The 26,374-nt window shown below is 35.4% G+C and overlaps 1 protein-coding gene across 7 annotated transcripts in view; it reads left to right on the top strand.

The window, feature by feature from the left end:
- LOC109720130 (NEDD8-activating enzyme E1 catalytic subunit) overlaps positions 1–26,374 on the top strand; it is a 33,707-nt gene that overhangs the window by 1,555 nt on the left and 5,778 nt on the right. For 5 of the 7 annotated variants that reach the window (XM_020247013.1, XM_020247015.1, XM_020247014.1 and 2 more), the window contains 7 exons: positions 3,591–3,759; positions 3,844–4,007; positions 6,969–7,171; positions 9,740–9,972; positions 10,050–10,112; positions 10,196–10,252; positions 22,919–23,040. In XM_020247013.1, coding sequence (XP_020102602.1) covers positions 3,661–3,759; positions 3,844–4,007; positions 6,969–7,171; positions 9,740–9,972; positions 10,050–10,112; positions 10,196–10,252; positions 22,919–23,040 — 941 coding nt within the window. In that variant the 5' untranslated portion in view covers positions 3,591–3,660. Of the gene's footprint in view, positions 1–3,570; positions 3,760–3,843; positions 4,008–6,968; positions 7,172–9,739; positions 9,973–10,049; positions 10,113–10,195; positions 10,253–22,918; positions 23,041–26,374 lie in introns of all 7 variants that reach the window. The other 2 variants (XM_020247016.1, XM_020247017.1) reach the window with 1 other exon arrangement.

Consider the following 26,374-nt stretch of genomic DNA (forward strand, 5'->3'; position numbering starts at 1 on the left):
TGGAAAAATATCATGTTTGTTTTCGTATGTAATATTGCGTTCCGCATATCACGATGAGTCGGTTACGATATATTTTCTGCGGTCCCACCGGAGAACGCAGAAGCATATCCCTATATGCTTTTTTCTCAACTTCATTTTATCGAATAGCGTTAGATAGGCCTCAATACCAAACTAAGCCTTAGTAATGAGTTGCTTGATCGGAGCGGTTGCTTGGTTATTAAACATTTAGGCAGATTTGATCCTATTGATTTAGTGACAAATGCAAATATATTCCTGCAAACTTGCCGTCTTTTCTGAAACGAAGAGGGTGAAGCAATAGGCCTAGGAAAAAGATCAATTAAAATGCATATATAGATATCAGTGACAGCCATAGTTTGAAAAGGTGCGCTTGAGGCGCGAGCCTCGGCGCCTAGGCACGAGGCGTCGGCCTCAACGGCTCAGCAATAGCGAGGCGCGGCGCTATTACTGAGGAGTGTGCCTCGTACCTGAGGCGCGCGCCTTAGGCGAGGCGCGCTTGAGGCATGCGCCTCGCAATATTTAAGATTTTTTGTTCAAGTTTTCCAATTGTCGGCTTTTAAATTTGCTTCTTATACTTTAACCCGATAAGATACCTAAAAATCTTAAAAGAAATCCAAAAAAATTCTAGTTTTCGAATTGTGGGGTTTTGAATTTGCATCTTATACTTTAAATCCGATAAGATACTTAAAAAATCTTAAAAGAAACCCAAAAACCCCTAAAAAAATTAGCCGCTCGCCCCCTTCTCTCCTTCTCTTATTCTCCCACATTCTTTTCCTGTTGAGCATCCAACAGCAGCTGTGCTAGCAGCAAGAAGCAGCGGTAGCAAACCAGAGGTGACCAGAACAAACAACCAGCAGCAGCGGCAGCAAGAAAACGAGAAGCAGCAGTAGCGTTAGCGAGAACATCAAATTAAACTATATGCATGTGTTTTCTTTACTTTTTGATAGTTATTTTGGGGTTTTTTAATGTAGAACATTAAATTAATTTAGGCTTAGTAAATGTGCGCCTCGCCTTCTTGAGGCGCGTGCCTCGCAATGCGCCTCACGCCTAGGCTCCAGGAGAGTCTTGCGCCTCTCTGCGCCTTGCACCTTTTCAAACACTGGTGACAGGTTAGTAAGAAGATTATATTTTAGTATCGAAAAAGAAGAACCAATTGGTTGACGGAAGGTGATTAATTAATGAAGAGACCAAAATGTTAAATAACGAAGCAATCGCTTCGAAAGGACAGACTATTGGGCATAATCTGATGAATAGATATTGACCAGAATGAATAGGTTGGATGGAGAAGAGACTGTTGCAATTCGATAATGAAGAGGGTTAGGGTTTACTAAAGCAAATATGTAGCAAACAATTTTAACTGATAAACTCTCTCCTAGAATAGGAGTTGCAAATGAACTCTACATTTTACTGTCCCTGTGAAATTGATTTAGTGACAATGTACAGATATCCTTGTGAATGTAAGGATGCAGCAGTATTTATACTAAGAAGGCAATCAAGGCATATGCATTGTAGATATGGACAACTTGGTTCTTCTTTTTTCCATTGAAAATGGATTTGGAATGAGCCCAAACAATGGCTTAACGGTCAATTGCAATTTTGTCCTATTATATATTTAAGAAGACGGGATAATAGATGTATGCGAAGGTTGTGGTTGTAGTAGAAGATGTGCAGTTGAGATGCCTATGGAGAAAGAGAGTTGTTAAAAAAGAAAACAGTAATTTGCCAATCTCAAGTTACCAAAAAAGGAAAAGAAAAAGGGAAATGCTGTAGTAAAGAGTTGATTAACAAAATCCTGAATAGCTTTATCAAGGTATAGCAAATTTACTTTTTTTTCCTTGTTTCTATCCAAACCACACTACAATGTGCTTGAGAACTACTTCAATTTTCTAGGTATTCAAATCTTAAAATGTAAAGTATGACTTGTATATAAATACAGTCAATTACTGACTTAATTACTCCATATGGCACTAAACTTAGAGTGTTCCATTTTTTACAATTACTGAAGTTCGGATTTCACGTCTGGTTTCTACAGCCAATTAAACAAATAATTGGATTTTGAATTGAATATTTTGGTTACATATAGTTTTCTCCATGCCAATTTATATGCACAAAGGACTTTATTTTGATAGCTACCTTATTCTAAGGTGTTTGTAATTGAAGAAAGTGAGAAAAGGTAGCATAGTTAAGCTAGCATAAAGAGTTTGAAACTACTCATAGGGAGTTTAAAACTTAAATTGTTCTGAAGTTTGCCACTGAAATTGCTGTAGAGAGTTTGAAACTTTTTTTGTACTTTTCTGATAGGTGAATAAATCATGTAGACAAAAGTATTGTCCTAAAAGGCTAAAACCTAACTAAATTCAATGGAGAGCTTAATAAAATAACCTTAAGCTCAGTAAAATGTTTGCCAATGCCAAATGATCAAGACCACACTATTTTTTTTTAATCAATGGCTTCTAATCCAATAATGTTTATTAAACTAAACTATTTTTTATGCAGGTTCATTTTCAGATTTCTTGGTTTAGGAGTGTAAACTAGCTTAGTGGAAAGTAGCACGGCAATTAACTCAAGCTTTTTGTTATAGTTTTATAATAGTTATGATTGTTGCAATTTAAGCTTTCTTATTAGGCTATTAGCCTGTTGGAAGACGCCATCATGTTGTTATGGAATGGTTGTAGCGAGGTTTGCTAATTTGAATAAATCTGGGTTGGAGTAGTATAATATGTTGAAATATTATTAGTTTTTTTGTTAAATTTGGCTATTTGAAGTTTTTCCTCCATTTATAACAACTTTCAATTTGTTGACCATTATTTAGCAATCTTATTATACTTGTGTGTATTTAGGTAAGCTTCTTTTTATTAATGTATTATTGTTTAGCCATTTTGTGTATGTTTATTTGTATGCAATTATTAATACAAGCATCGTTAATGCCGTGAGATTGTTTTTTCCCTTTAAAAGTGATTAATTGGGTGAGAAACAGTGAGGGCGTTTTTTTTTTAGGGGGGCAAGGGTGGTATGGGGATGTGGAGTAGGGGTTTAGGGGCAAGGGGAGGTGGGTAGGAGGAAGAGTTTATAAAAAATTCTACACCATACATAGGAATAAAATTAATTTATCCAATCCTTACTAATCCTGTGTTACAGCAAATGCAAGATTGGAATTATATATATATCCAATCCTACCCAATTCAATCCTGTCCAATCCTGTTCTTGCTATCCTATCCAATCTCACCAAACATACCCTTTTGGTATTTCATCACATTGCAGGGATAGAAATAGGTAGAAATTATTGATGTAGTGTACAAGTGTTGTAGAGAGAAATGCTGAAGAACAACTATGCAAATTTGAAGACTGATTTGAGTGCTAGCATTTATTAAATTTTGGAGGAAAATGCTAGTTGGAGTTCAATTAAGCTAATGTCTTATCAATAGGATTTTAATATGAATTTTTGCATTTTAAATATGGTGCATGCTCTATTCAGTTGTTTTTTTAAATGCCAAATTGCCGATTTATGGTAAGAGGTGCTTTCTTTTTGTATGGAATGTGTCATTCCATGAGAACTCATACTACTGCCATAGTTTCCCTTCACAACGGGAGAGAGTCAAGTGGTGTGGGAGGCCTACGCTTTTATTTTGTGCACCGGCGAGAATGGCGGACCTTGCAACTAAAGGCAGATGGAGAGATGTTGACAAACTTCTCTCTAGGCCGGGCAACATCATCTCTAGTGGTTTTGAACCTAGCTCTACTGTGAGTCTCTCTCTCTCTCTTCTAGCCTCCAAGAAAAAAATGTTTATTTATTTCTTTTGGCGTGTAATTTTTCCTTGGCAACAGCTACGAGAAGAAATCGGGGAATATGTTAGGGTTTTGGTAGTGGGGGCTGGTGGGCTAGGCTGCGAACTGCTCAAGGACCTGGCTCTATCAGGGTTCAAAAACATCGATGTTATAGATATGGACACAATTGAGGTCTCCAACCTTAATCGTCAGTTCTTATTCAGGTTTCTGATTAACTCTTCTTTTTACCTTTCTATTTTTTTTGTTTGTGATTATCAAGCAGGGAATACATAAGAAATTTGGTGGGTTATATAATTTAAAATATTGATTCCAAGTATGATTTTAGGATGAATTAAAGAAACATAGATATCCTATATTTCCTCAATCATAACTGTAGTTGCCATCAATGGTTGCCTTTCTAACTTTTTGCACCATTAGAATGTCTAATTGCAACATATTTGAAAACTTGCAATTGCTTGTGTTGAATTGATGGCAAACCATGCGTGCTATGCGATCTTGTGATTATTTTTGATGTTTTGGTTGCATGTACATTTCTCTCAAGGCCACATGTGTAGCAAGTTCTTTCTCTAGCCATTCAACATTGTCTCTCACTGTAGTTATGCTACTCCAGATGCCCCCTAAATGTAGGCAAAAATGCCTCAAGTTTCTAATAGAATCTTTTGAGAAAAATCTATGTCCTTAAAGAGCCATCAATGCTTTATTTTGTCCTAACATTTGCTTCCCATGCACAAAGAGCTTCCAAATTATGAGATGGCATTATGCTATTATGTTTTTGGTGGTTCAATTTATAAAATTAATGATGTACAATAAAGTGGAAGTCTGAACGACCAAATAGAAGCCTCACGCCCAATCCTGAGGCACAACAGGCGTTTAAGTTATCATAAATATCAAGGTTAGAAACCTATTGATAACAGGTGAAGACAAGAATTATTAAATATGAACCACCGCAAGATTTAAAATCCTCTAATTGAACTTTAGTCAACTGATTATCTTTGACTCGAAACCAATAAAATTCCAAATATAAAAAATCAAGATTCCAAACTAGACTCATCGATAACTCTTTTTGTTCACACGTGGACTAAAGAATGCACTTTGCGTCTAACGTTCACTCATTCTAATCCCCCACAAGCTGGTTAGAGGGTAAGCCACCAAACACTATATTAGTCGGATTAAGAACTGTGCAACAAGAACATTGATAGTATATTTTACGATAACTTTTAATATCAAAAGTAATAATAATGACTGGGTATAATATGAAGTTCTATAGAATTTTCAGGCTAAATATTAAGCTTTTGAAAAAGTATTTGTATTAGCTGAACAAACGAATGTAGCAGAATTGAAATATATAACTAATTTGAAAAAAATTACGGAATACGTCTCTGGTATTTACCTATATTATAGACCCTTTGCAAAGGTCCAAAGCATATATCTTAGTCACCCGAAGGCATAGCACATAGCACAGACACTCGAATGTGCGACATGTATCACAAACACACCGTAAGGCACAACACATATTACAGGCACCTGAAGGCCTATCACATAGCATAATATTGAAGCTAAAGTCCCAGTACGCTCAAACTAAAAAGTGTTCGGTCACTTACGATGCAACATTTTTCTTCTTCTCAACACATTAGTGCTACCTTTTTCAGTTTCCATTTAGTTTAATATAGAAAAATATGACAAAAGTTTGTACAAAGTTTATAGTAAGTGTAGAACGTATACTACATGTCTTTTATAATATGTTGTTATATTATGAGTTTTTAGGTCAAACTTGGACAGGGTTGGGGATGGGGATGGGTTTCGGTTTTGTCAAATTAGTTGGGGCTAGTACTTTCAAATTCTAAATGAAGAAAGGTTCCGAATTGGAAAACCCAACCCTACCAATATGTTCGGTTGAGACCTGGAGCCAACCTAAGTTGCAACACTAATGGCTATGTATCATGGGCTTGGTCCCATAGTTAGGTATAATGGGATAAATGTGTAGCAATCGTATCAATTAAGAAAAGTAAAGGTCCTTGTTATTTTGAATATTGTAGCTATTGGAGAGGGATAGAGGAGGAGAGAAAAAAATCAACAAATATAGAATCAAAATATAATAGTAGATATCATATAAAAAAAAAGTTTGACTGACATGGGCTAGGCATAATCGTGTTTGTCTTTTATACATAATACATTGTGGCTTATGATTTCTTTACAATAAGTGTTGATGCCCTTTATTTAAACCTATGTGGTTATTTCTGTTGGCTTTTCAATCCCAATTTGCCGATTTCCATGATGACTATAACTAGGTAGACGTCGTTTGTCATGGTTTTTTTTTTATTGGTATCCCCACCTCTGCCAATGGTTTTTTTTTTTTTGGTGGTCTTTTTTTTCTCCCGACTCCCCACTAAATTAAATCAATTGATACTTAAATTTGTTTAATTTATTTGTCATAAAATTTATTGCTAAATTTTTTGGATAGATCTAAGAAATTTTCTTAAAAAATTTAATAAAACAATAAATTTCTTCAAATGTTTAATAAATATCTATATAAGATTCAAAATGAAAAAGAGTTGTCGAAGCAATTGCAATCCTATTCTAGTTAATTTGATTATCATGCGTTCCCTCATGGAATCAGTATGGATCAATCTTGCAAATGTTCATAAAATTTTGAGAAAAAATGATTCTCTAATTTTGTATTTTATAGAAAAGATAAAATCAAAAATATTTTAGAAGTTAATCAATTCTCACAAATTTTCTTCAAATTTTGGAAAAACATTTTTTTTTCAAATCTTTAATAAATAGTTATTAAAATAATCAAAAATGAAAAGGAATTATCGGTGTAATTGCGGTCTTATTCTGGTTGTTCTAGTTATAGTATGATCCCTCGCGAATCAATATATGGATCTTGCAAATTAATCCTTGCTTCGGAGTAAAAAGACTCCTTTTCATTCTATGTTGCTCAGGAACATGTAACACTTTGGCTGTATTTAATTTATGCGTAATCTATTTGCTTCTACATCTGAAAGTCTACTAGTTATTTGTTTCATACTATACTGATTATTGCAACTTCCAATCATCACCTTTTTGAGTTATTTGCTTACTAATCTTTTTCTTTCGTTCTATTCTCTGGTTCATGCTATTCTACTAGTAGCCCTAATTTTACGTGTTCAATGCTAATACAGGCTTCAAGATGTTGGGAAGTCCAAAGCAGAGGTAGCAGCAAAGCGCGTTATGGAAAGAGTTAGTGGGGTGAATATTGTACCTCATTTTTGTAGGATTGAGGAGAAGGACATAGAATTTTACAATGATTTCAATATTATTGTCCTTGGTCTTGATTCAATTGAGGCTCGCAGTTACATAAATTCTGTGGCTTGTAGTTTCCTAGGTAAGATTCTCCCGCTCATATTTATTTTTGATAAGAAATTTTCTCTCTATTAATTGCATTTGATATTATCTTGTTTTGCTTCATTATCCCTATATTAGTTGTGCTTCTTATCGAAGTACATGCCTTCCCTTGCATTAAAATTTTTCTGGATGTTGCTACCTAGCATGTTCTTTTTTCGATTGAAAATCTAGTGTTTTTAGGTGTCACTTTATAGGAGTTAAAGCTTAGCATGGACAGTTTTTCTCTCTCCGATGGATGGCTGATTTGTATTAGGATATAACCCCTACCAGTCTGTAAATACACACGTTGTAGACGTCATGTTGTTGGGCAGTGAAAAGGTTGCTGTACAAATGTTGTCCGTAGTCAATAGGGGGAAATTGCAAATAACCCTCTATTGTTCAGTGAATTTGCACTTCACTGGTGGTGTCATTTATTGCACTTAATTACTTTACTGTTCTTTACTCCATAAAGAATTTGCATTGATCTGAGGTTGCAAATGGCATGTGGGTCAAAAAGCAACTTAAAATTTATATGGCCACAAAACAATGCTAACAATAGGTCTTTATATTGTGTAGTCCATAACAATCGGTCTATATTTTTCCGTCTGGTTTTTTTGTTTGACTTTTAAACTCTTGAGGTCAATAAATTACAGTTGAGGCCTGTTTTGCGAGGGTGATGTTAGTAATTTCTGAAATTTATTTTAGGACCAGACCTTTTGTTTGTTGGAGAAAAACAAGGACCGGTGTTTCGAGGATTGATGAGAATTTTTCCTCGTTTTATGCATGGCAAACTCATGACAAAGGTCTATTCTTGGATAAGCCATCGGAATTAGGTCGTTTGTTCTCTCATTTATCTTATGTTTGTTGGAGAAAAACAAGGACCAGTATTTCGAGGATTGATGAGAAGTTTTCCAAGTCTTATGCATGGCAAACTCATGGCAAAGGTCAATTCTTGGATAAATCATCTGAATTTGGTTGTTTGTTCTCTCATTCATCTTTGCATATGTTAAGTAAAACACCTTTTTCTTCAATGGAATGTCTGTCAAAGCTGCATGTTAACAGTTGAACTTGGTAGCCTAGGTTGGACTGTTCTAATAGGTGAACTGCTTGATTCTAGTTGGCACTCATAAAATTATATCTAGACCCTTGTCAATTTTTGTTGGTATTCTACATAAAAAACTTTTCACATATCTGGAACTTCTTGTTTTAGTTGTTGCATATCTGCTGTTCTATGCTACGTTATTGGGCATTGTGTAAAGAAGTCATAAAGAACACTTTAAAGAGCTTTAAAATTTTCTGTGGCAAGTGCCAACATTTTTCTCCTGCTTGCCACCATTTTTTAAATTTATTAAGAATGAAACTTCACTCTGTGGCTAGCCTTGACTTGAGTAAGTTCTTAAAATTAACAGTAACAATTTATAAGCTTGAATGTGTTGGTGGACTTAGGCAATGGTTACCATGGCTGAGACATAAAATATAAGTAAATTAGAGCTAATAAAAGGAAGGAAAGGAAAGACTGCACCATGGCGAATCCCTAGGAACAAACTTGCTTTGATACCACGAGATGTAGAAAGTGGGTTATATGCTTGATTGGATGCTATGTCTACAAGAATAATTTTTGCAAAAGGTGAAGAACAAGAAAGTATGTGGAAAATTACATTTACTTCAAAGTAGTTTTTTTATGTCCGTAGAAAGAAGGGAATAAAAGAAAATTCATGGAGAAAAGATGGTTACAAACAAGGAATGCTTAGAAGAGGGGGAAGTGGACGGTCACTTAAATGAAGAAACTCAAATTTTCACTATTTTGAATTTTCCCTTTGCCATAAATGAATAATTAGAAGAGGGGGAAAGTGGAAGGTCGCTTAAATGAAGAAACTCAAATTTCATTTTCAGTATTTTGAATTTCCCCTTTGACATAAATGAATCTACATCAAGGTAGCCCTAATGAATGGACCTGAAGAATTTAAACTGATTGTGACCTTAACTACCTTAAAGATAAGGCTCTTTTGACATGAAAAATGTGTCTAGATTTATTTTATTCCTTTATGACTTGTATTAAATTGTTTCATAACTTTGCATGATTCTTCACTTTAGAAAATAAGTACTTAAAAATTAAGGAAAAATATATAAACTTGAAGCTACCTTGATTAGACTCAATATAAACCTTTTTTGGACCTAAACTAACTTATTCAATATATAATCAGCTGAAATTAAATGTATAATTGGTTTTAGGTTATTGTGATTTGACTGGCCAACTAAATTGGCTTGCATCATATCGTCCTTCTTAATTGTCCAACGAAAAACTATTTGAATTTACATTCTGCTTCCTACTTCACTCAGCAGATAAAACATTTTTTTAAAATTAGTGTCGAATATACCTTTGAATATGCTAATATTCCTCAAGCACAGTTAATTTTCCTTCCTTGTATTATAGGCTTATTGTTATGGTACTTTGGCATGTATGTTTACATATTCTTATCTAATTATTCTGATCTATGCCATTCTAGAATTGGCTACTCCTTTCAATCTCATATCTGATATATAATATTAATTTGTTGTGGCAATCTAGAGTATGATCGTGATGACAATCCCCTAGCTGAGACAGTTAAACCTATGGTAGATGGCGGAACTGAAGGTTTTAAAGGTCATGCTAGAGTTATATTGCCAGGGACCACGCCTTGCTTTGAGTGCAACATTTGGCTTTTCCCTCCACAGGTGAAGTTTCCATTGTGCACCCTAGCAGAGACACCAAGAACTGCTGCCCATTGTATTGAATATGCACATTTGATTAAATGGGATGAGGTACTACTGTTCTTTTGCATTTTTTTCTCTTGTTTCATTTATCTCGACTCTTTGGATAGTCATATATGTTTTGGTAGGTACATAGTGGGAAACCGTTCGATGCTGATGATCCGGAGCATATGCAATGGGTTTACTCAGAGGTTTGCTTAGTTTATGTAATTTGTCATGTTCATTAATTTATTTAACGTTTTGCTTTAATTTTGTGTTTGTAATACTTCCACAGGCTCTAAAAAGAGCTGAGCTTTTTGGCATTACTGGAGTTACATATTCTTTGACTCAGGTATGCTAAGCTTCCTAGATTTTACTGAGGAAACCTCACTTTCTAGTTTACTCAATTATTTAGCATATCCTTTCAAATTTATTTTCTGGTCCCATTAAAAGCCCCTGAACCTTCTAATTCTATCATATTATATATGTGCATACATGTAGAGTCATAGATATATCCATTTACAAAGCACCGGCATGTATGTACTATAGCTTAGTTAAATATGCAACTCCTATGCATGTCAAATGTGTCTATGCATTTCTATTTTTCAAGTATGTTACATCACTAGAATGATATAGTTCTCCTTTAATTCATGTTCCTCAACAAGACGGTGTGTTAAATAGTATCAAATTTCAAAAGCTTATTGTATAAAAAAGTACTAAAAACTACTCATGATGCTATTTACTCTTTCGTTAACAATCTCAATCATTGCCTTTTTATTTATGGTGTTGGAATGTGCAATTTTGCAATCCTGTTCTTTTTAATGTCATTCTATTCATCATTGCAGAATCAAATTTCGGCCACTTAGGGGAATTAAATTTTTTTGATTCTAATCTATACTTTTCTAGCCATGATTTTTCTCTCTATTTTATCTTTTAGGCTTTATCCTAACGCATAACATGATTTTCTTGCATCAATCCACCTGTGATCCTCTTCTCTTTGTTTTTCCTTCCATTCCCCATCGTTTCCTTTGTACCTTCTTTTTCTGTGTTAACAATTTCTAATGAGCCTTCTCTTGCCTAATAGTGCTCAATTTTTTTGTTGCTCATTGTTTTTAAATAGGTAAAAACATACAGAACTTACCTAAACTATAGACCATTTTGAGTTGGCTAACCAACCTGTCAAAATTTTGATTTAAGTACCTAACCTTTCATTTTGAGCCTTTTCAATCACTAGGTAAATAATATCGAAAACTGCAAAATTTATTTTCTAGTACTTCATATGCTAGATCAAGTCTAACAGAGCCGATCATCGATTCGAAATCCCATTATTGAAAATTGCTTAGGAGCACGGAGGCCTCCATGCTCCTAATATCACAACAGCTATACTCTCTCTCTCTCTCTCTCTCTCTCTCTCTCTCTCTCTCTCTCTCTCTCTCTATATATATATATATATATATATATATATATGAGCATAATTTAGAGCTTTCGAATCGGCGATTCACATCATTGAACATAATTTGGAGCATTTAAACATTCTAGAAATCCAGAATGTTTAAATGCGTGCGCGCGCACACGCGCATCCGTGTTGTGTGAGTCGAGAATTGAACTTGAGATACTAAAATCCTTCGAAATGAATCATCTAAGTTGAATATATTGTAAAGAGGAATATTTTGATCGAGAGAAAAAAAATCCAGAATATGAGAAATTAATGAAGTATGTACTATTTCTAGTGCAGTGCAATATAGTGGGTCAATAGTGTTAAAATAAAGTGAACCATCTAAGTTGGAGGAAGTTAGCGCCTGCTATCATTAAAAATTTTGGATGTTCACATGCTGTGAACAATACATTTGCATATTGGCATCATTCATTTTACAAGTGTAGAGAGCTATCGCCTGTATACTAGCAGCAGTACAATACTTGCTGGTCATCCCAATTGTTGTTTGTGCAACGGCAGCTGTTGTTGCGTATGCAGTTGTTACAATCACCTAATTGTATGAGAATTAGGATACATTTTTTTATTTCTTCTTTATTTAGGATTATTATTATGTATTTATTTTGATTCATATTAGATTAGTATTCCTACTTGAATTAGGGCTTCCAGATAAGAGGCTAAGCCCTGCCTTTTGTTATCACTAATTAATTTTTATTAATAAAGAGACTTAGGGTTTATACCTCGACGGTTCTCTTCTTTGATGAAGAAGAGATATCTACTAATTTGGTGTTGAAGGCTTTGTGGAGTCCAAAGTTGAAGATTTTATCTTCATGTTCACATTGGTTTCGGGATTAGGGTTTTTCGAAGTCGTCGTCCTTCATTCTATCTTCGCCATAGCATCGAAAACCTAGGGTTGTCGTTATTCGATGCGTCCCTGCGCTTTAAAAATGTTCTACAGCGAGCTCCTGGACGTGAGAAGCGCAGCGCCACCCCTCAACTTTGATCGGAGTGGTTGTTTGCAACGAGAGGGATTAGTTATCAGGTTTTTATTTATAACGGGTCTAATATTTGCGATTTGACGATTCGCTAAAATATGTCTCGAAGCCATAACATATCTATGAGGCTTCATTTTGTGCGGTTCTGTGGGGCCTAGCTTTGGCCGTCCGAGCGCACAAGATGTTTGTACGAATTGCATTGAGCTAGCTAGCTTATTCGGATTCGATCTAAGCCACTTATTGCACCATATTAAATTAAATTGAGCTGTTTACAACTAAATAGGCTTAATTGAGCCTGAGTTAAGTCAGACTGAGTGTAGATAAGTAATTTTTCACTCGTTTTAATTAATTTCAGGCAATTCTTTTTATAATTTTTGCGCATGGCACCAAAAAAGGATGTCGGAAAATTTGTAATTCGACCTTGTGATAATGAATCAGTCGGGGGTGAAGCGATGCTTGATTATACATGGTAGGAGGAGATAAGCAGGTATATTCAGGCCGTAGAACAACGCCAAATTCAGCAATTTCAAGCCCTGGAACAACGTCAAAGTCAACAAATTTAGGTTTTACAGACCTCGAGTGGGCAAATAATGCAAGACTTCAAAGCCTTGTGCATTGGCTTCCTACCAAAAGACGGTGCCTCGACATCAGCACCGATAATGAGCAAATCCACATGAGTCCCAGATGGCCAATATTGGATCCGGAATTTGTCTCAGAGCCGATCTAGCTACACCGCAAACTATTCCACGACAAATAGAAAATCAAACCCCTTCGTGCGATCGGCAACGAGCGCTTAAGCGACATCAATATAGACACGACGAGGGCGACTAGCAAAGAGGGCTTAATTGACATCAACATGGAGACGACGAGGGCGACTATCAATGAGCGCTTAGTCGATATCAACATGAAGATGACGAAGGCTATGAGGCCATCAATAGGAGTTAGGAGGTCTAGGTGGCGCCGCAGCCTGAATCGATCGATTCAATTTTCCAAAATTTATTGGTGAAGATCCAATCAAGTAGTTATTCAAAGCAGAGCAGTTCTTTGACTATCATGGCATGGCTGACGATGGTCGAGTCTGATTAGCGGCGATCCACTTGGAAAGTGATGCAGTTCGTCGGTCATGTGGTATAAAGATCAATTAGACATAACTCCGTCTTGGTGACAATTTTTGCGAGCTCTCACTAAGTGATTTGGTCCCTCCAGGTATGAGAATTTTGATATTACAATGCAAGATATTAAACAGAGGTAAGGCGATCCACTTGGAAAGTGATGCAGTTCGCCGGTACATGTGGTATAAAGATCAATTAGACATAACTCCGTCTTGGTGACAATTTTTGCGAGCTCTCACTAAGTGATTTGGTCCCTCCAAGTATGAGAATTTTGATATTGCAATGCAAGATATTAAACAGAGGTAATATGGGGAGAGATATGTTGGGTAAAATGGTGAGAGATAGGTCCCGATGTGCCCTCATTGGAGCTTTTATTGGCGGTATACTTGAAGATGTTAAAACAGAGGTACAAGTAAAATGGCGAAATGCTTTGTTAGACGCATTTGACGAGGCACGGATAATAGAGTGGTTTGCACGAATAATCATATAGGTTGGAGTCGTCTTCCTGCTTAAGTAACTGACAGTCTTTCTCTTTTCGGTGCACATCCCGAGCGACAATGAAAATAAATTGTCATTATCTGAACCTAGAAAGCAAAATGTACAGATACTCAAATCAATATCAGAACAAATATGCGAGGGTCAAAGGAAAGGCCTATGCTATAATTGTGACGAGCTGTGGACTTTACACCACAAGTGTAAGATGCTACCCCTATATGTCATAGAAGACGATCAAGCGAATGATGATGATTGCTATGAGTATGATTCAAGCAATGACAAGTTAATCATAAAGGAGGAGACCACAAATGAAGAGCCCAACTCAGCACCACCGGAAATTTTAGTACATGCACCACCGAACAACTTAAAATTAATTTTAAAATTTGAAATTTAAAAATTGAAACTTAAAATTTTAAATTTTAAAATTTAAAACTTAAAAATTAAAATTTAAAATTTAAATTTAAATGAGAATTCGAAATTAATTTTAAAATATCAAATATGAAATATCAAATTTCAAAATTCAAAATTTAAAATTATCTAAAATTTGAAATTTGAAATTTAAAATATTGAAATTTAAATTTAAAATTTTATTTTTGATTTTTGATATTTAAATTTAAAAATTTGAAATTTAAAATTTGCAACGTGAAATTTGGAATTTAAAATTTAAAACTTAAAATTTGAAATTTGAAATTTGAACTTTGAAAGCTAATATTTGAATTTACAAATTTGAAATTTAAACTTTAAAATCTAATTTGAAATTTAAATTTAAATTTAGAATTAAAATTTAAACTTAAAGTTTCAGTCCAAAATCAGAATCAGATTTTACTGCTTCTGATTTTGGACCTCTAGAATAAAAAAACTGATTCTAAGAAGCAGAACTAGATTTGGAAAAGGAGGCTACCAAATGCTCTATTGACGGAAAAATCACTTTTGGCTTTAAAATCACTTTCTAGAATCTAGGCCAAACATCCCCCTTAGTCAACACCGATTCCACGCACAATATTATTAACTCTGGCATCCTCAAGTACTTGAAACTAAAAGTCGAATCAAATACTTCTTTTGATGTAATGGTGGGAAACAGCGAAAACTTAAAATATGGATCCAAGTGCCAGGGAATTAACTTTCAACTTCAAGGACAAAAATTCAATGTTGACTTATTCGTAATTCCTTTAAAAGGCTCCGATGTTGTCTTGGGATTAGTGTTGCTTCAATCCCCTGGCAACGTGTCGTGGGATTTCAAGAGTATGAATATGGATTTCAAGCACAATGGTTGCTTAGTGGAGTTAAAAGCTTAAGAATCAAAGCAAATTGAAATATTTCCTTAAGATAATTTTGGACTCTTTCTTCTTCTAGTGCTGCTGCTTTTGCACGCGGATCAGCCAGGCCCAGAGGAGACTGAAAACAAAGGCCTTTACATAAACTTAACATCCAGGCTCGAGCCGATAATAGAGCCTCCTCCTGTGCCAGAAAATAAAGGTAATGCTGAAATGCAACAACTTCTATGAGAATTTGCGGATGTCTTTTTTGAACCAGGGACTTCACCTTGAACGCAAGACCATTGCATTCCAATTGTGCTGGGTGCATCTCCAGCAAATGTTAGGCCTTATTGCTACTCACAGTCCAAAGATAGAGATTGAGAAGGAAGTGAGAGAGATGCTTGTTTCCAGTATCAAATGGTCAAGTTATAGTCTATATGCCGCATCAATGCTTTTAGAGCTTCTAGATGAATTAAATTAAGTCTGCTACTTCTCCAAGCTTGATCTACATGCAGGCAATCACTAGATACGAGTGCGCGCAGATGACGTGCATAAGAGCACTTTCAGTGATATTTTTGTTTCTTATCTTGGTCATATTATTTCTAGTGATAGTGTTTCTGCAGATCTGGAGAAAAATCAAGGCAACGTAGTAGCCTGTCCTGACGTTAGTACAAGCTCTTTGTAGATTTCTCGCTCGCACCAGATACTACCATCGGTTAGTTACGAACTATGGTACCTTTGCTGCTTCCTTGACGACACTACTTAAGAATAATGCTTTTCAATGGACTGAAGAGGCTACTAGAAGTTTCAAAGCTCTAAAGTCAACAATGACGACTACGCCTGTACTTGCCTTGCTAGATTTTGATAACCCATTCGTGGTAGAGACTGACGCGTCGGAGAAAGGCTTCAGCAACAATGCTCTCACAAAACGATCTTCCATTGGCCTATTATCGTTAAGAGCTGAATGGGCGAGTACGACCATTGTCACCATACGAACGTGAAATGTTAGTGATCATCTCTGTTGTTGAGCGGTGGCGACTGTATCTCCTAAATCGACATTTCATTATACGCACCGACCATCAGAGCCTCAAATACTTGGAGGAGCGAATTGCACTCCTGCTCAACATTGATGGCTTTCCAAACTATTTGGATATGAATATGAAATCTAGTATAAGGGATGGGAGAATCTGCTATCAATGCCCTCTCCAGGCGTGATATGAACTCGGCTGAGCTCATGGTTGTAAGTTCTCCAACCTTTCCTTTCTTGGATGACATTGCTAGTAACTATTTTCTTGATAAGGACCTCCAAAAGCTTAAAAGTCAGCTAGAAAATCCGGCGAGTGCTCTTAAAGGATATGAATTTTGAGACCTATTCATATACTATCGTGGTCATATCGTACTAGGCAAGGATTTGTTGTGGAAATAAAAGATTCTACATCACTTTCACGCTTTTCGCAAGCAAGGATCGAAGTGCCGCCCCATGTTGTACTGCACGGGGCGGCACGTGCCGTACGGCATGGGGCGGCACGTACCGTGCCCCCTACGGGGGGGAGAGGGGAGGGTCTCGGAGCCCCCCTCCGTGCTGCGGCACGGCACAGTGTGCCGTGGCATAGTGCCGTGCCGACACTGCTGTTTTATTTTTTCTTTTTGCTTTTTTTTTTGCTTTTTGCTTTTTTTCCCCTTTGTTCTTTTCTTTGGGATACCAAGACAGCTTTGGATCCCTTTCCAATCAGCATATTATCTCTTCTTTTTTTTGTCTTTTTGCACTTTTTTTTTTTTTTTTTGACTTGGATGCTTTTTTTTTGGCTTTTTCTTTTCCTTTTTTTTTGGTTTGCCCTTTGGGTAACCTAAAGGCCGAAGCATCTCTCCTCTCTTCTTTTTATTTTTGTTATGTTGCACCTTTTTGTTTTTTAACTTCATGCAACCGCGAAGCTTTCGACGTATCAGGGGAACAAAATCGATCTCGTAAACAAACTTTGAGGTACATCAGTCATAAAATTTTATTTTTGCATTAGAAGATTTAAAATATTGATAAAATTAAAAGCTAAATTAAATCAATTGATATTTAAATTTATTTAATTTGTTTATCATTTAATTTATTGCTAGATTTTTGATGGCCTAACAATTTTTCTAAAAAATGTAATAATTTTTTTAAAAAAATTTTAAAAAAATTTTTAAAATAATTTTAAAAATTATTTTCTTTGTATCTTATAAAAGAAAGACAGTAATACGATCAAAAGAAAGAAAGAAAAAAGATGTCTTTGTATTTTAAAAATTGTAACCTGCAATAAATTTTAAAAATAATATAAATAATTTTAAAAAATTATAATTTCCACAAAACTATTTCTCTAACTTTGTATTTTATAAATTATTAAAATTCGAATAAAAGAAAGAAAAAAATCAAAAGAATTTTAAAAGTTAATCAATTCTCATAAGCTTTCTAAGAATTTTTTAAAAAAATTATTTTCTTAGAATTGTGATCAAATATTTTTTAAAAGAATAAAAAAGAAAAAAAAAATTATGGATGTAATTGTGGTCCTATTTTGGTTGTTCTAGTCATTATATGCTTCCCAATCGAATCAATATATATATATTGAAAAGTTTTTAGAAAAAATAAAATTTTCTATAATTTTATCTGTTATAATTTTTTTAATTTTAAAAAAAGATAAAAGCAAAAGAATTTTCAAAGTTGATAGATATGATTTTTCTCATCATGTCGTTCTTTTTCTTATTTTTCTGAAATGGATTTTATTTTAGTTGTCTGTATGTCAATAATTGTGGATTATAATGTCACATAAAAGAACAGAAGATTATGATTGACAACATGGACAAATGATTGATAGAAATAGATTTTATTGAAAGTGCAATTACTGTAATATGGTCGAAATGGGCGGAGGTGTCACTCGCCTAACGAAATATATCGCTGGGGGTTTTTCTGAAGTAGCCAACTACCCTAAAGTCCTTCAGGAAATAAGACATGCAATGAAAATTGAGTTAGAATCTTCAAAAATAGCAAAAAAGAAAGGGATGATCGAGACGAACTAGATAAACGAGCGGCTGAATATCCCCCTATTGACCCATATGAAAGTATAGGTGATGAATTAGATGCTGATACTAGAGATGTCATGGAAGCATTTGTACAAGAAAGATGGCAGCAAGATGAAGTCCAACGGCATAGAGCACAATTTGGACGCTCTCAGTTTGATGCCGGTGGTGGGTCCGGCTTTGGCTCTGGCTTTGCACCATTTGGTGTAGCTCGAAGTGGTTCTGTTAGCTGCATGTTCGACAGATTAAAAAAAACTAAAAGGAAAAAGTGGAAGACATCCAAATATTGTAGATATAGACCCAATGACATTTCTTGACCTAGTTGCTCAACAGCAACGCATGGATACAATGCTAAAAAAAGATAAAAAAGGCAGAATTGGTCAAGCAATAGCAAAGTTTTTTTCACTTCAGTTATATTCCTTCTTATGTAGTAAGCACTCTATATTATAGATTAATGATTGCTACCATACAAAAGAAGAGTCCAGGAGTTGAACCCCCAACGTCGTATGAGATCCTTAGCAAATACCTTAACGCAGAGGTCAATGATATTCATGCATAGGTAAAAAGCTTCAAACAACAGTGGGAGATGTATGATGTTACCTTGATGTGTGATAGTTGGACAGGACCGACAAAAATGAGTATTGTAAATTTTTTAATTTATTGTAATGGCAAGGTGGTCTTCCACAACTTATGATCCGTTTAATATGAGACTCCATTTAAGATGCATGCAAGAGGAGTATGATAAGGAAAAGAAATTAAAAACTTATGATCTCTTGGATGCAAGCTTTATCACTAATAAATCAGACCCCATACTTGATTGGCTACAAGATAGAGACAATCAAGAGGACCTATTACTCGATGAGCCTGGAGATCCATTACGACCATTCAGAATAATTGATAAGGAAGTAGGAATTAGTGATGTTGAAAGATGGGCTGACAAGAATATAGGAAGGTCTCAAGGTAATGTGCAAGAACAAACAGATTTGGACGAAGAATCCCAAAATCCTGCACATGACTCTGATGCAGAATTTGAACGTCTTATGTAAGAACTTGGATATGGTCGCACACGTCATACTCAGAGTCAATCTGGAAAGTAGAAAACGTCTTATATCGCAAAGAGGCCTTCAACGATGATCCGAAGCGGTAAAAGTAAAAAAGTATGACCTCGATGGATCCATTAGATGCAGCTGATGCACTTTCACAAGATGATGATAGTGATATATCGACACTAGCAGATTCTGGATTACCACGGTGTAAAGATGAATGTAGTGATGATGATGATACCATTGATAGGAGTGAGGATGGTGGCAACTTCATTCCACCAACACAACAGGAGAGTGGGGGTGGTTTTATATTTACTAAAGAGCAAAACTTAACACATGCTACTCAAGATATTGATCATAGGTCTCGACCATGTTAAACATCTGGAGTGGTATATGATTGTAGAAAAGATAAGAGGTTCTCACGACAAGATTATGGGAAGATGAGAGAAGGTTTGGAGGCAATATCAACTAAACATCCATGAAGGGATGATGCTTTGCACACACAGTTTGATAGTTCTTCAGTATCATCCCTCATATCAACATGGCCTTTATAGAGGAATATTTGATTATGATGCATCAATTCATGGCACTCAAAGTGAATCCCAATCCATCCCGCATCAATTGGAGCAACAACAATCCAGTTACTATCCATCTGTACTTTCATATAGTGAAAGCTCATATGGCGAATCTACGCCCACTGATATGTATGTATATCTATATTATGGTTCTTCTATTCCGTACAATTCATATCCTTATGATGTTTTAGTTCATATGCCGCAGATGACTGTTGTCCATTACATACACGATCTAGTTGCATATGCAGATTATCTTCGACAATACAATGATATATACCGGGAATATATGATTTTCTCACAATACTAGTAATACTTATATCAATATTATTAAATAAATGTTGTATCTGCAGATGACAATATGCCATATGATCTAGCGCGACAATCTATGTAGAATTAAGCAATTATCTCTATGTAAAGATGTAAATTTAAATAATTATTGTGCTTGTAAATTTTATTATTGTATTTTAATTTCTATTCTACATCAGGTATAGTTGTACTTTACTTATAAAAAGCTTACATGCATGTTAATTGATGAGTATAGTAAGCTATACATAGCAAATATTTCATAATTATTTGTCTAAATCTTTCAAAATAACATTATAAGAGTTTATTAGAATCAAAAAAACTGAAATAAGTTCGTGCCAAAGCGTGGAGGTCATGAATATCTATCGGCACACAAGCGTACAACGCGTCGGCACGCAAACGTGCCTGTGCCGTACCGTGCTAGGGAAAGAGCGGCACGCCCCCGTGCAACGACACTTTAAACCTTGTTTGCAGGCCATGATGGATTTTTAAGAACTTTCAATGACTGGGAGCAAGTTTTTATTCGCCAGATATTCGTAGAGAAATCAAGGAGTATATTTCAAAGTCCTTGTTTGTCAGGAAAACAAGTACGAGGCGGCCAAGCCCACGGGCTTACTTCAGCCCTTGCGAATTCCAGAGCGCGTTTGGGAGGATATTTTCAATGGACTACATTGAAGGACTTCCAAATCTCTAGGAAAGTCCCTGATTATGGTAGTGGTTGATCGACTCACCATATATGCACACTGTGGCTCTTCTCTCATCCATACACTGTGCGTAATATGGCACAGGCATTTGTTGACCATATTGCTAAGTTACATGGCATGCTCAAATATAGTGTCCGATTATGATCTAGTATTTCTCAGTGCTTTTTGGTGGGAGTATTTTGCTTTGAGAGGACAATTTCGCATGAGCACTTCTCACCATCCTCAATCTGCTGGCCAAATAGAGGTGCTAAATCGAAGCTTGGAAATTTATCTTAGATGTTATGCGGGCGAGCAACCTAAGAAATAGATCCAATTTTTGCCATGGACGAAGTGGTTCTACAATACCTTGCACCATTCATCAATTAATACTACTTCATTTGAGGCTCTCTATGATCGACCACCTTTGACTATTCTGTCTTACATCGCCGTATCATCTTTTGTAGATGTTGTGGAGAGGGAATTAGTTGAGTTGGATAAACAAATAAGAGTGCTTAAAAAGCATCTTAGTGAGGCACAAAATCGTATAAAGCAAGTTTATGACGGTAAGTATCGCGAGCACGAGTTTCAGATTGGAGATTGGGTGCTCTTGTGACTTCCCCCATGCTTACCGTTGGGCTTTCGATAGCAATCGTTTGGAAAGCTTTTCCCTAAATTTGACGGACCATTTCAGGTTATCGAAAAAAATGGGCAAAGTAGCTTACCGATTGAAACTTCCTTCCATGGCAATTATTCACAACTTTTTTCATCTTTCAAAACTAAGCCATACAATGGAAAACCTGATGCTACTACCGAGCTTCTCGACAAGTTTGAGGAAAATATACAGATTGCAACAAACATTTTGGCTAAGTGACGCCGGCAAGTCGATGGGAGAATGAAGACGGAGATTGTAGTATGGTGGAACAATTGCCCGCGAGATGAAGCTACGTGTGAGGATGAAGATGAAATGATACAAAAGTACCCTACCTCGCACCTCGAGGCCAAGGTGCATCTTAAAGGGGAGAAAATTGTTTCAATCACCTATTCATATTAGAAATAGGATATTTATTTTAATTTCTTCTTTTTTTAGGATTATTATTACTTATTTCCTTTAATTTATATTAGATTCGTATTCCTACTCGAATTAGGGTTTCTATATGCTTATAAATAAGAAGCTAAGCTCTCTTTTTTGTTATCGTCAATTAATTTTCTTCAATGAAGAGATTTAGGTTTTATACCTCGGCGGTTCTCTTCTCCAATAAAGAAGAGATTTCTACCAACAGTAGTGGTCATCATTGGCTATTTCAATTTTTTGACTGCCATCCTTGGCTATTCCAATTTTGCTTCGGCTTCCATTTGTCTTTTCTCCATCGTTGCCATCACCAATCATTCACTGCCATTGGTAATTTCTCTGAGCATCTGCTGCTATTGAAAATTTAGAATTAGTTAGACAGAAGCCGCCATCGCTCATTTCCGTTGCGTAATCATGTCTACTGTTAGATGGTTTGGAAACGCTATGACTGCTAAAACTACTAGATTCCTAGTTCTCCTATTCATAGAGTAATTGTATCAGAGCCACCAGCCAAACTACTTTTTCTCAAGCAACGTTCCTTTTCGCCATCGCATGTGACGGTATATGACTATTAGATTTCAGGAGATTTTTGATGGAGCTTGGTTACTTGATGACGTTAGCATGACTTCATCAATGATCGAGTCTATTGTACGAACAAGATTACTCGGTCTCCATCACCAGTTGTTATACTACATTGGCTCATAAGGTGTGTTTAAAGGGGGAAAGGATTAGTTATGATGAACCCCAATCCTAAGCGGATGCAGATACTTAGCCTTTTCCTTAAAAGATTAGGATTATTTTATTAGTCGATTAGGGAAGATATTTTATTTGTCATATCTTATTAGAGTAGTAGTATCCTTAATTTATTCCTTCCTTATTTGGATTGCTTATCATATTAGTTTTATTTGTTGTATTTGGGCCTATAAACAAGTGGTCTCTCCTCATTCTGTAAAACAACAATTTTTAATCAGTCTTGTTATTTATTTATATTATTTTGTTTGGTTGTGTAGGGGGTTGTGAAGAATATAATTCCTGCCATTGCTTCTACAAATGCAATAGTTTCCGCTGCTTGTGCTTTAGAAGCTTTGAAGATTGTATCTGGATGCAGCAAAACTTTGTCCAATTATCTCACGTGAGTCTCTTTCCTTGTAAATTTTCTTTGACCCACCAGTTCCAGTTTTTCATTGATTTTCTTTTTTAACTTTGATGATCTTTAAAATGTTCAGATGGTTTCTCTTTTATTAGACAAATATGAATTTCACCTTGGTGATGCTATGATTTATATTTGCTAGCAATATCAGGCTTTTGCTCCATTTCTCTTTAAAAATGGCTAACAGTGAGTCAATAAAACATATGAAATTCGAGTTGAATCATAACTCTATTGGCTATTTCAAATTATATCTTTTCCCTTGTCATTCTAAAACTTACGTTATTTATATACTGTTTAAACCGTTGAAATTCTTAGTGACATCTGACATTTAAAAGCAATCTTTTTCTCATTCAGATTTTTATGAGTCTATTTCAAATTGTGATATATTTCTTCCTAGCTTTTCCCAATGCCAATACTTCAGTACACTGAAGTTCTTGTTTTTGGGTTTCATACTTCTGCTATTCAGTGGTTGAGAAGGGGTGTAGTGGGGGGGGGGGGGGCGGGTGGGGGTGTGGTGGGTTATTAAGTGAACTGCTGAGAAACACTACTTGTAATAAACAGTGGATAGCAGTTAAGTGCTTAATGATACTTTATTAGTTTTGCTACTGTGAAAGATGTAGGAGTATATTGCTGAAAATTAATCTCTTGAAATACCTTAAATCTATGTTTTGAGTAGCTATGTCGACAATGCCCTGAATAAATGACACAGGACATGACAAAATGGAGGCTTGGTCTCTTTGACTGATAACTCTAAAAATATTGTAAAAGAGAACTGAGATGGTACCTCTGCTTTTCTCATGTGTGTGAAGTTTCATATTGTGTCAAAATTCTAGTTACTAAATAATTTCATGGCATTAATTGTTGAAACTAATAACATACATAAGTGATTCATTTTCTGAAGGCTATTTTCTGTCTTCTACAGTAGAGGATCTCATTTGGTGTATTGCTCAAGCCACTAATCAGTGTAATACCTAAATTTGAATGATGGCTAACAACAAGAAGAACTAAGAGGAAAATTAGATGATAATTTTATCCTGTTTTACATATGATGTGTCATTGTCTTATAACCATTCTATAGAGTATTGTTCATCTTAAGCGGAACATAATGTTCATGAAGCACACTGGAGGAGGGCTTTTACAATTACTTGTTTTTTAATGTTGATTAGCTTTGATTGGTTGCTATTCCTAACCTTGGGAGAAATAAACTTTTCTATCCAAATAGTGTCTTGATAGAGTAAGGATAAATGCAGTGATGACTTTTATTCTTGATGTTTATTCATAGGCAAGTGTATTGAGAGTTGAGACACCCTAAACTCAATGATTGCCTATGCTGGTGATATTGTACTGTGCCAAGGCCGTGCCGGCTAAGGGATGTCAATAGGTACGGATACCGAAATTGTATTCGAACTCAAACCCAACCCTGAACGGATCTGGTTTACTCGATGCTTGACAAATATGGTTTCAGATACATGTATAAATAATGAAAACCCGATGGATTTGGATTCGGGTGAGGATTTTGTTTGTACTTGACCTAAACCCGAATTGATTTTGCACTATATAATATATATGAATGTTTGATGTTATATTTGAATTTGTATTTTGAAAATTTAGATTTTAATATAATATGCTATGAAATATGGTATAGAGGAATAATTGTCTCAATGTCGGGTTTTTGGGTTTTGGTTCGGGTTTTCATGTATTGGTGGGGTTCGGTTTTGGATATGGATTTTTAAAGTCCTTCACATTTGGATTTGCGATCGGTTGTTGAGTTCAGGTTTGGGTTTTTAAAAACCCGCCCTGGATCTGACCCATGGACATCCTTAGTGTTGGCAGAGAGTGTGGTGTCGTGCCGATACCGTATTGGCAAAATGATTATTTTTTGAGTTTTTGGATTTTTTATGTCTTTTGAATTGAAAAGTTTTACAAAGGTGTTGAGTTTGGGTTTGCGTTTTTAAAACCCGCCTGAATCCGACCTGTTGACATCCCTAGCGTCGGCACATGGCATGATGTTGTGCCGATACCGTATGGGCAAAATGATTATTTTTGGGTTTTTTTTGAGGTTTTTTGAACTCAAAAAGTTTTAAAAAGGTTTTTCCATGCTTGAAATATGCAACTCTTGCAAATAGGGGTGAGCACTATTCGGTTAAAACTGAATTACTTAACCAAACCAACCTGATTTGGTCAATAAGGTTTGCTTTGACCAGTTTTTGGGTTTAAATGGTCTGGCTTTACCTAAAATTTCCGTTTTTGGTGTTTCGTCGGTTGTCAGTTGTCTAACTTGAAACACGAACCGAACAAATTAATCGATTTAATGAGCCAAAATATTCATTTAGATTGAAAATTGAACTATATGTTATCTTTAAAAATATTTTAAAATAAAAATTTCTATTTAGTCTAACAAAGTTTTTTGTTATTATTCCTCTTAACTCTTTTAATGTAAATTAAATTTGAAAATAAATAGTTTAAATTCTTTGAACCAGCAAATCTAAATTGTTGGCTGTATTGTAATTCTAACGGCCCAACTTAGAAAGGCCCAAACAGACCAAACCATCCGAACCGAACCCAAAAATTTCGGTTCGATTATTTTTCAGTTTAGAGTAGTTCAGCCGGTTGGGTCTAGAAAACTATAAAACTGAAAATTTTGGTTTGGTGCCCCATTCCATTAAAAGTCCGACCGAGTCGACCGAATGCTCTCCCTTACATGTAAATCTACGAACTTTAACTTTTGTTGTAGTAGTGAGCTCAATTGCATATGAGACCATCTTTTAATGAAAAAAACATGTAGGAAAGTTTCCTTAATTTTTTTTTCTAATTCATTTTAGATGTATTACATTTAGTTATGGTAGTGTTTTTTTTTTCCATATTACCTAATTATTCTTTAGTTTTGTTTTCATGCATATATCTTCATAGTATATATAAAATATTATTTAAATTATTAAGATCTTTATGACTCTATTCCCACCTGTTGTGTGAGATGTAACATTTCTATTTTTATAGCTATTAGAGATATTAAAAGAATCTGAAAATGTGACGATCTGCTTCCCGGCGGTTCACCCATCCTGGAACTATTCTAGCACTAAGCTCACTTAACGCTCTTAATCTTTTTGGCCTAGTCACTGCTCAAAATGCTATAGTTGAGTTAAAGAGTTTTACCCTTACTATACTTTATATATAGGACTTTCAAATTCTGGTGGTGTCACATTCCCTCCTCTTTGAGTTCTGACGTTTTCATAAGGCTCGAGCATACTCACCAGCAGTAGGCGATGTGAGGCTCGTCTCGCTATTCTTAGCCGACTTTGTGGGGAGTAGTGCTATG

Source organism: Ananas comosus, linkage group 14 (genome assembly GCF_001540865.1).
Source record: "Ananas comosus cultivar F153 linkage group 14, ASM154086v1, whole genome shotgun sequence".
NCBI lineage: Eukaryota > Viridiplantae > Streptophyta > Magnoliopsida > Poales > Bromeliaceae > Ananas > Ananas comosus.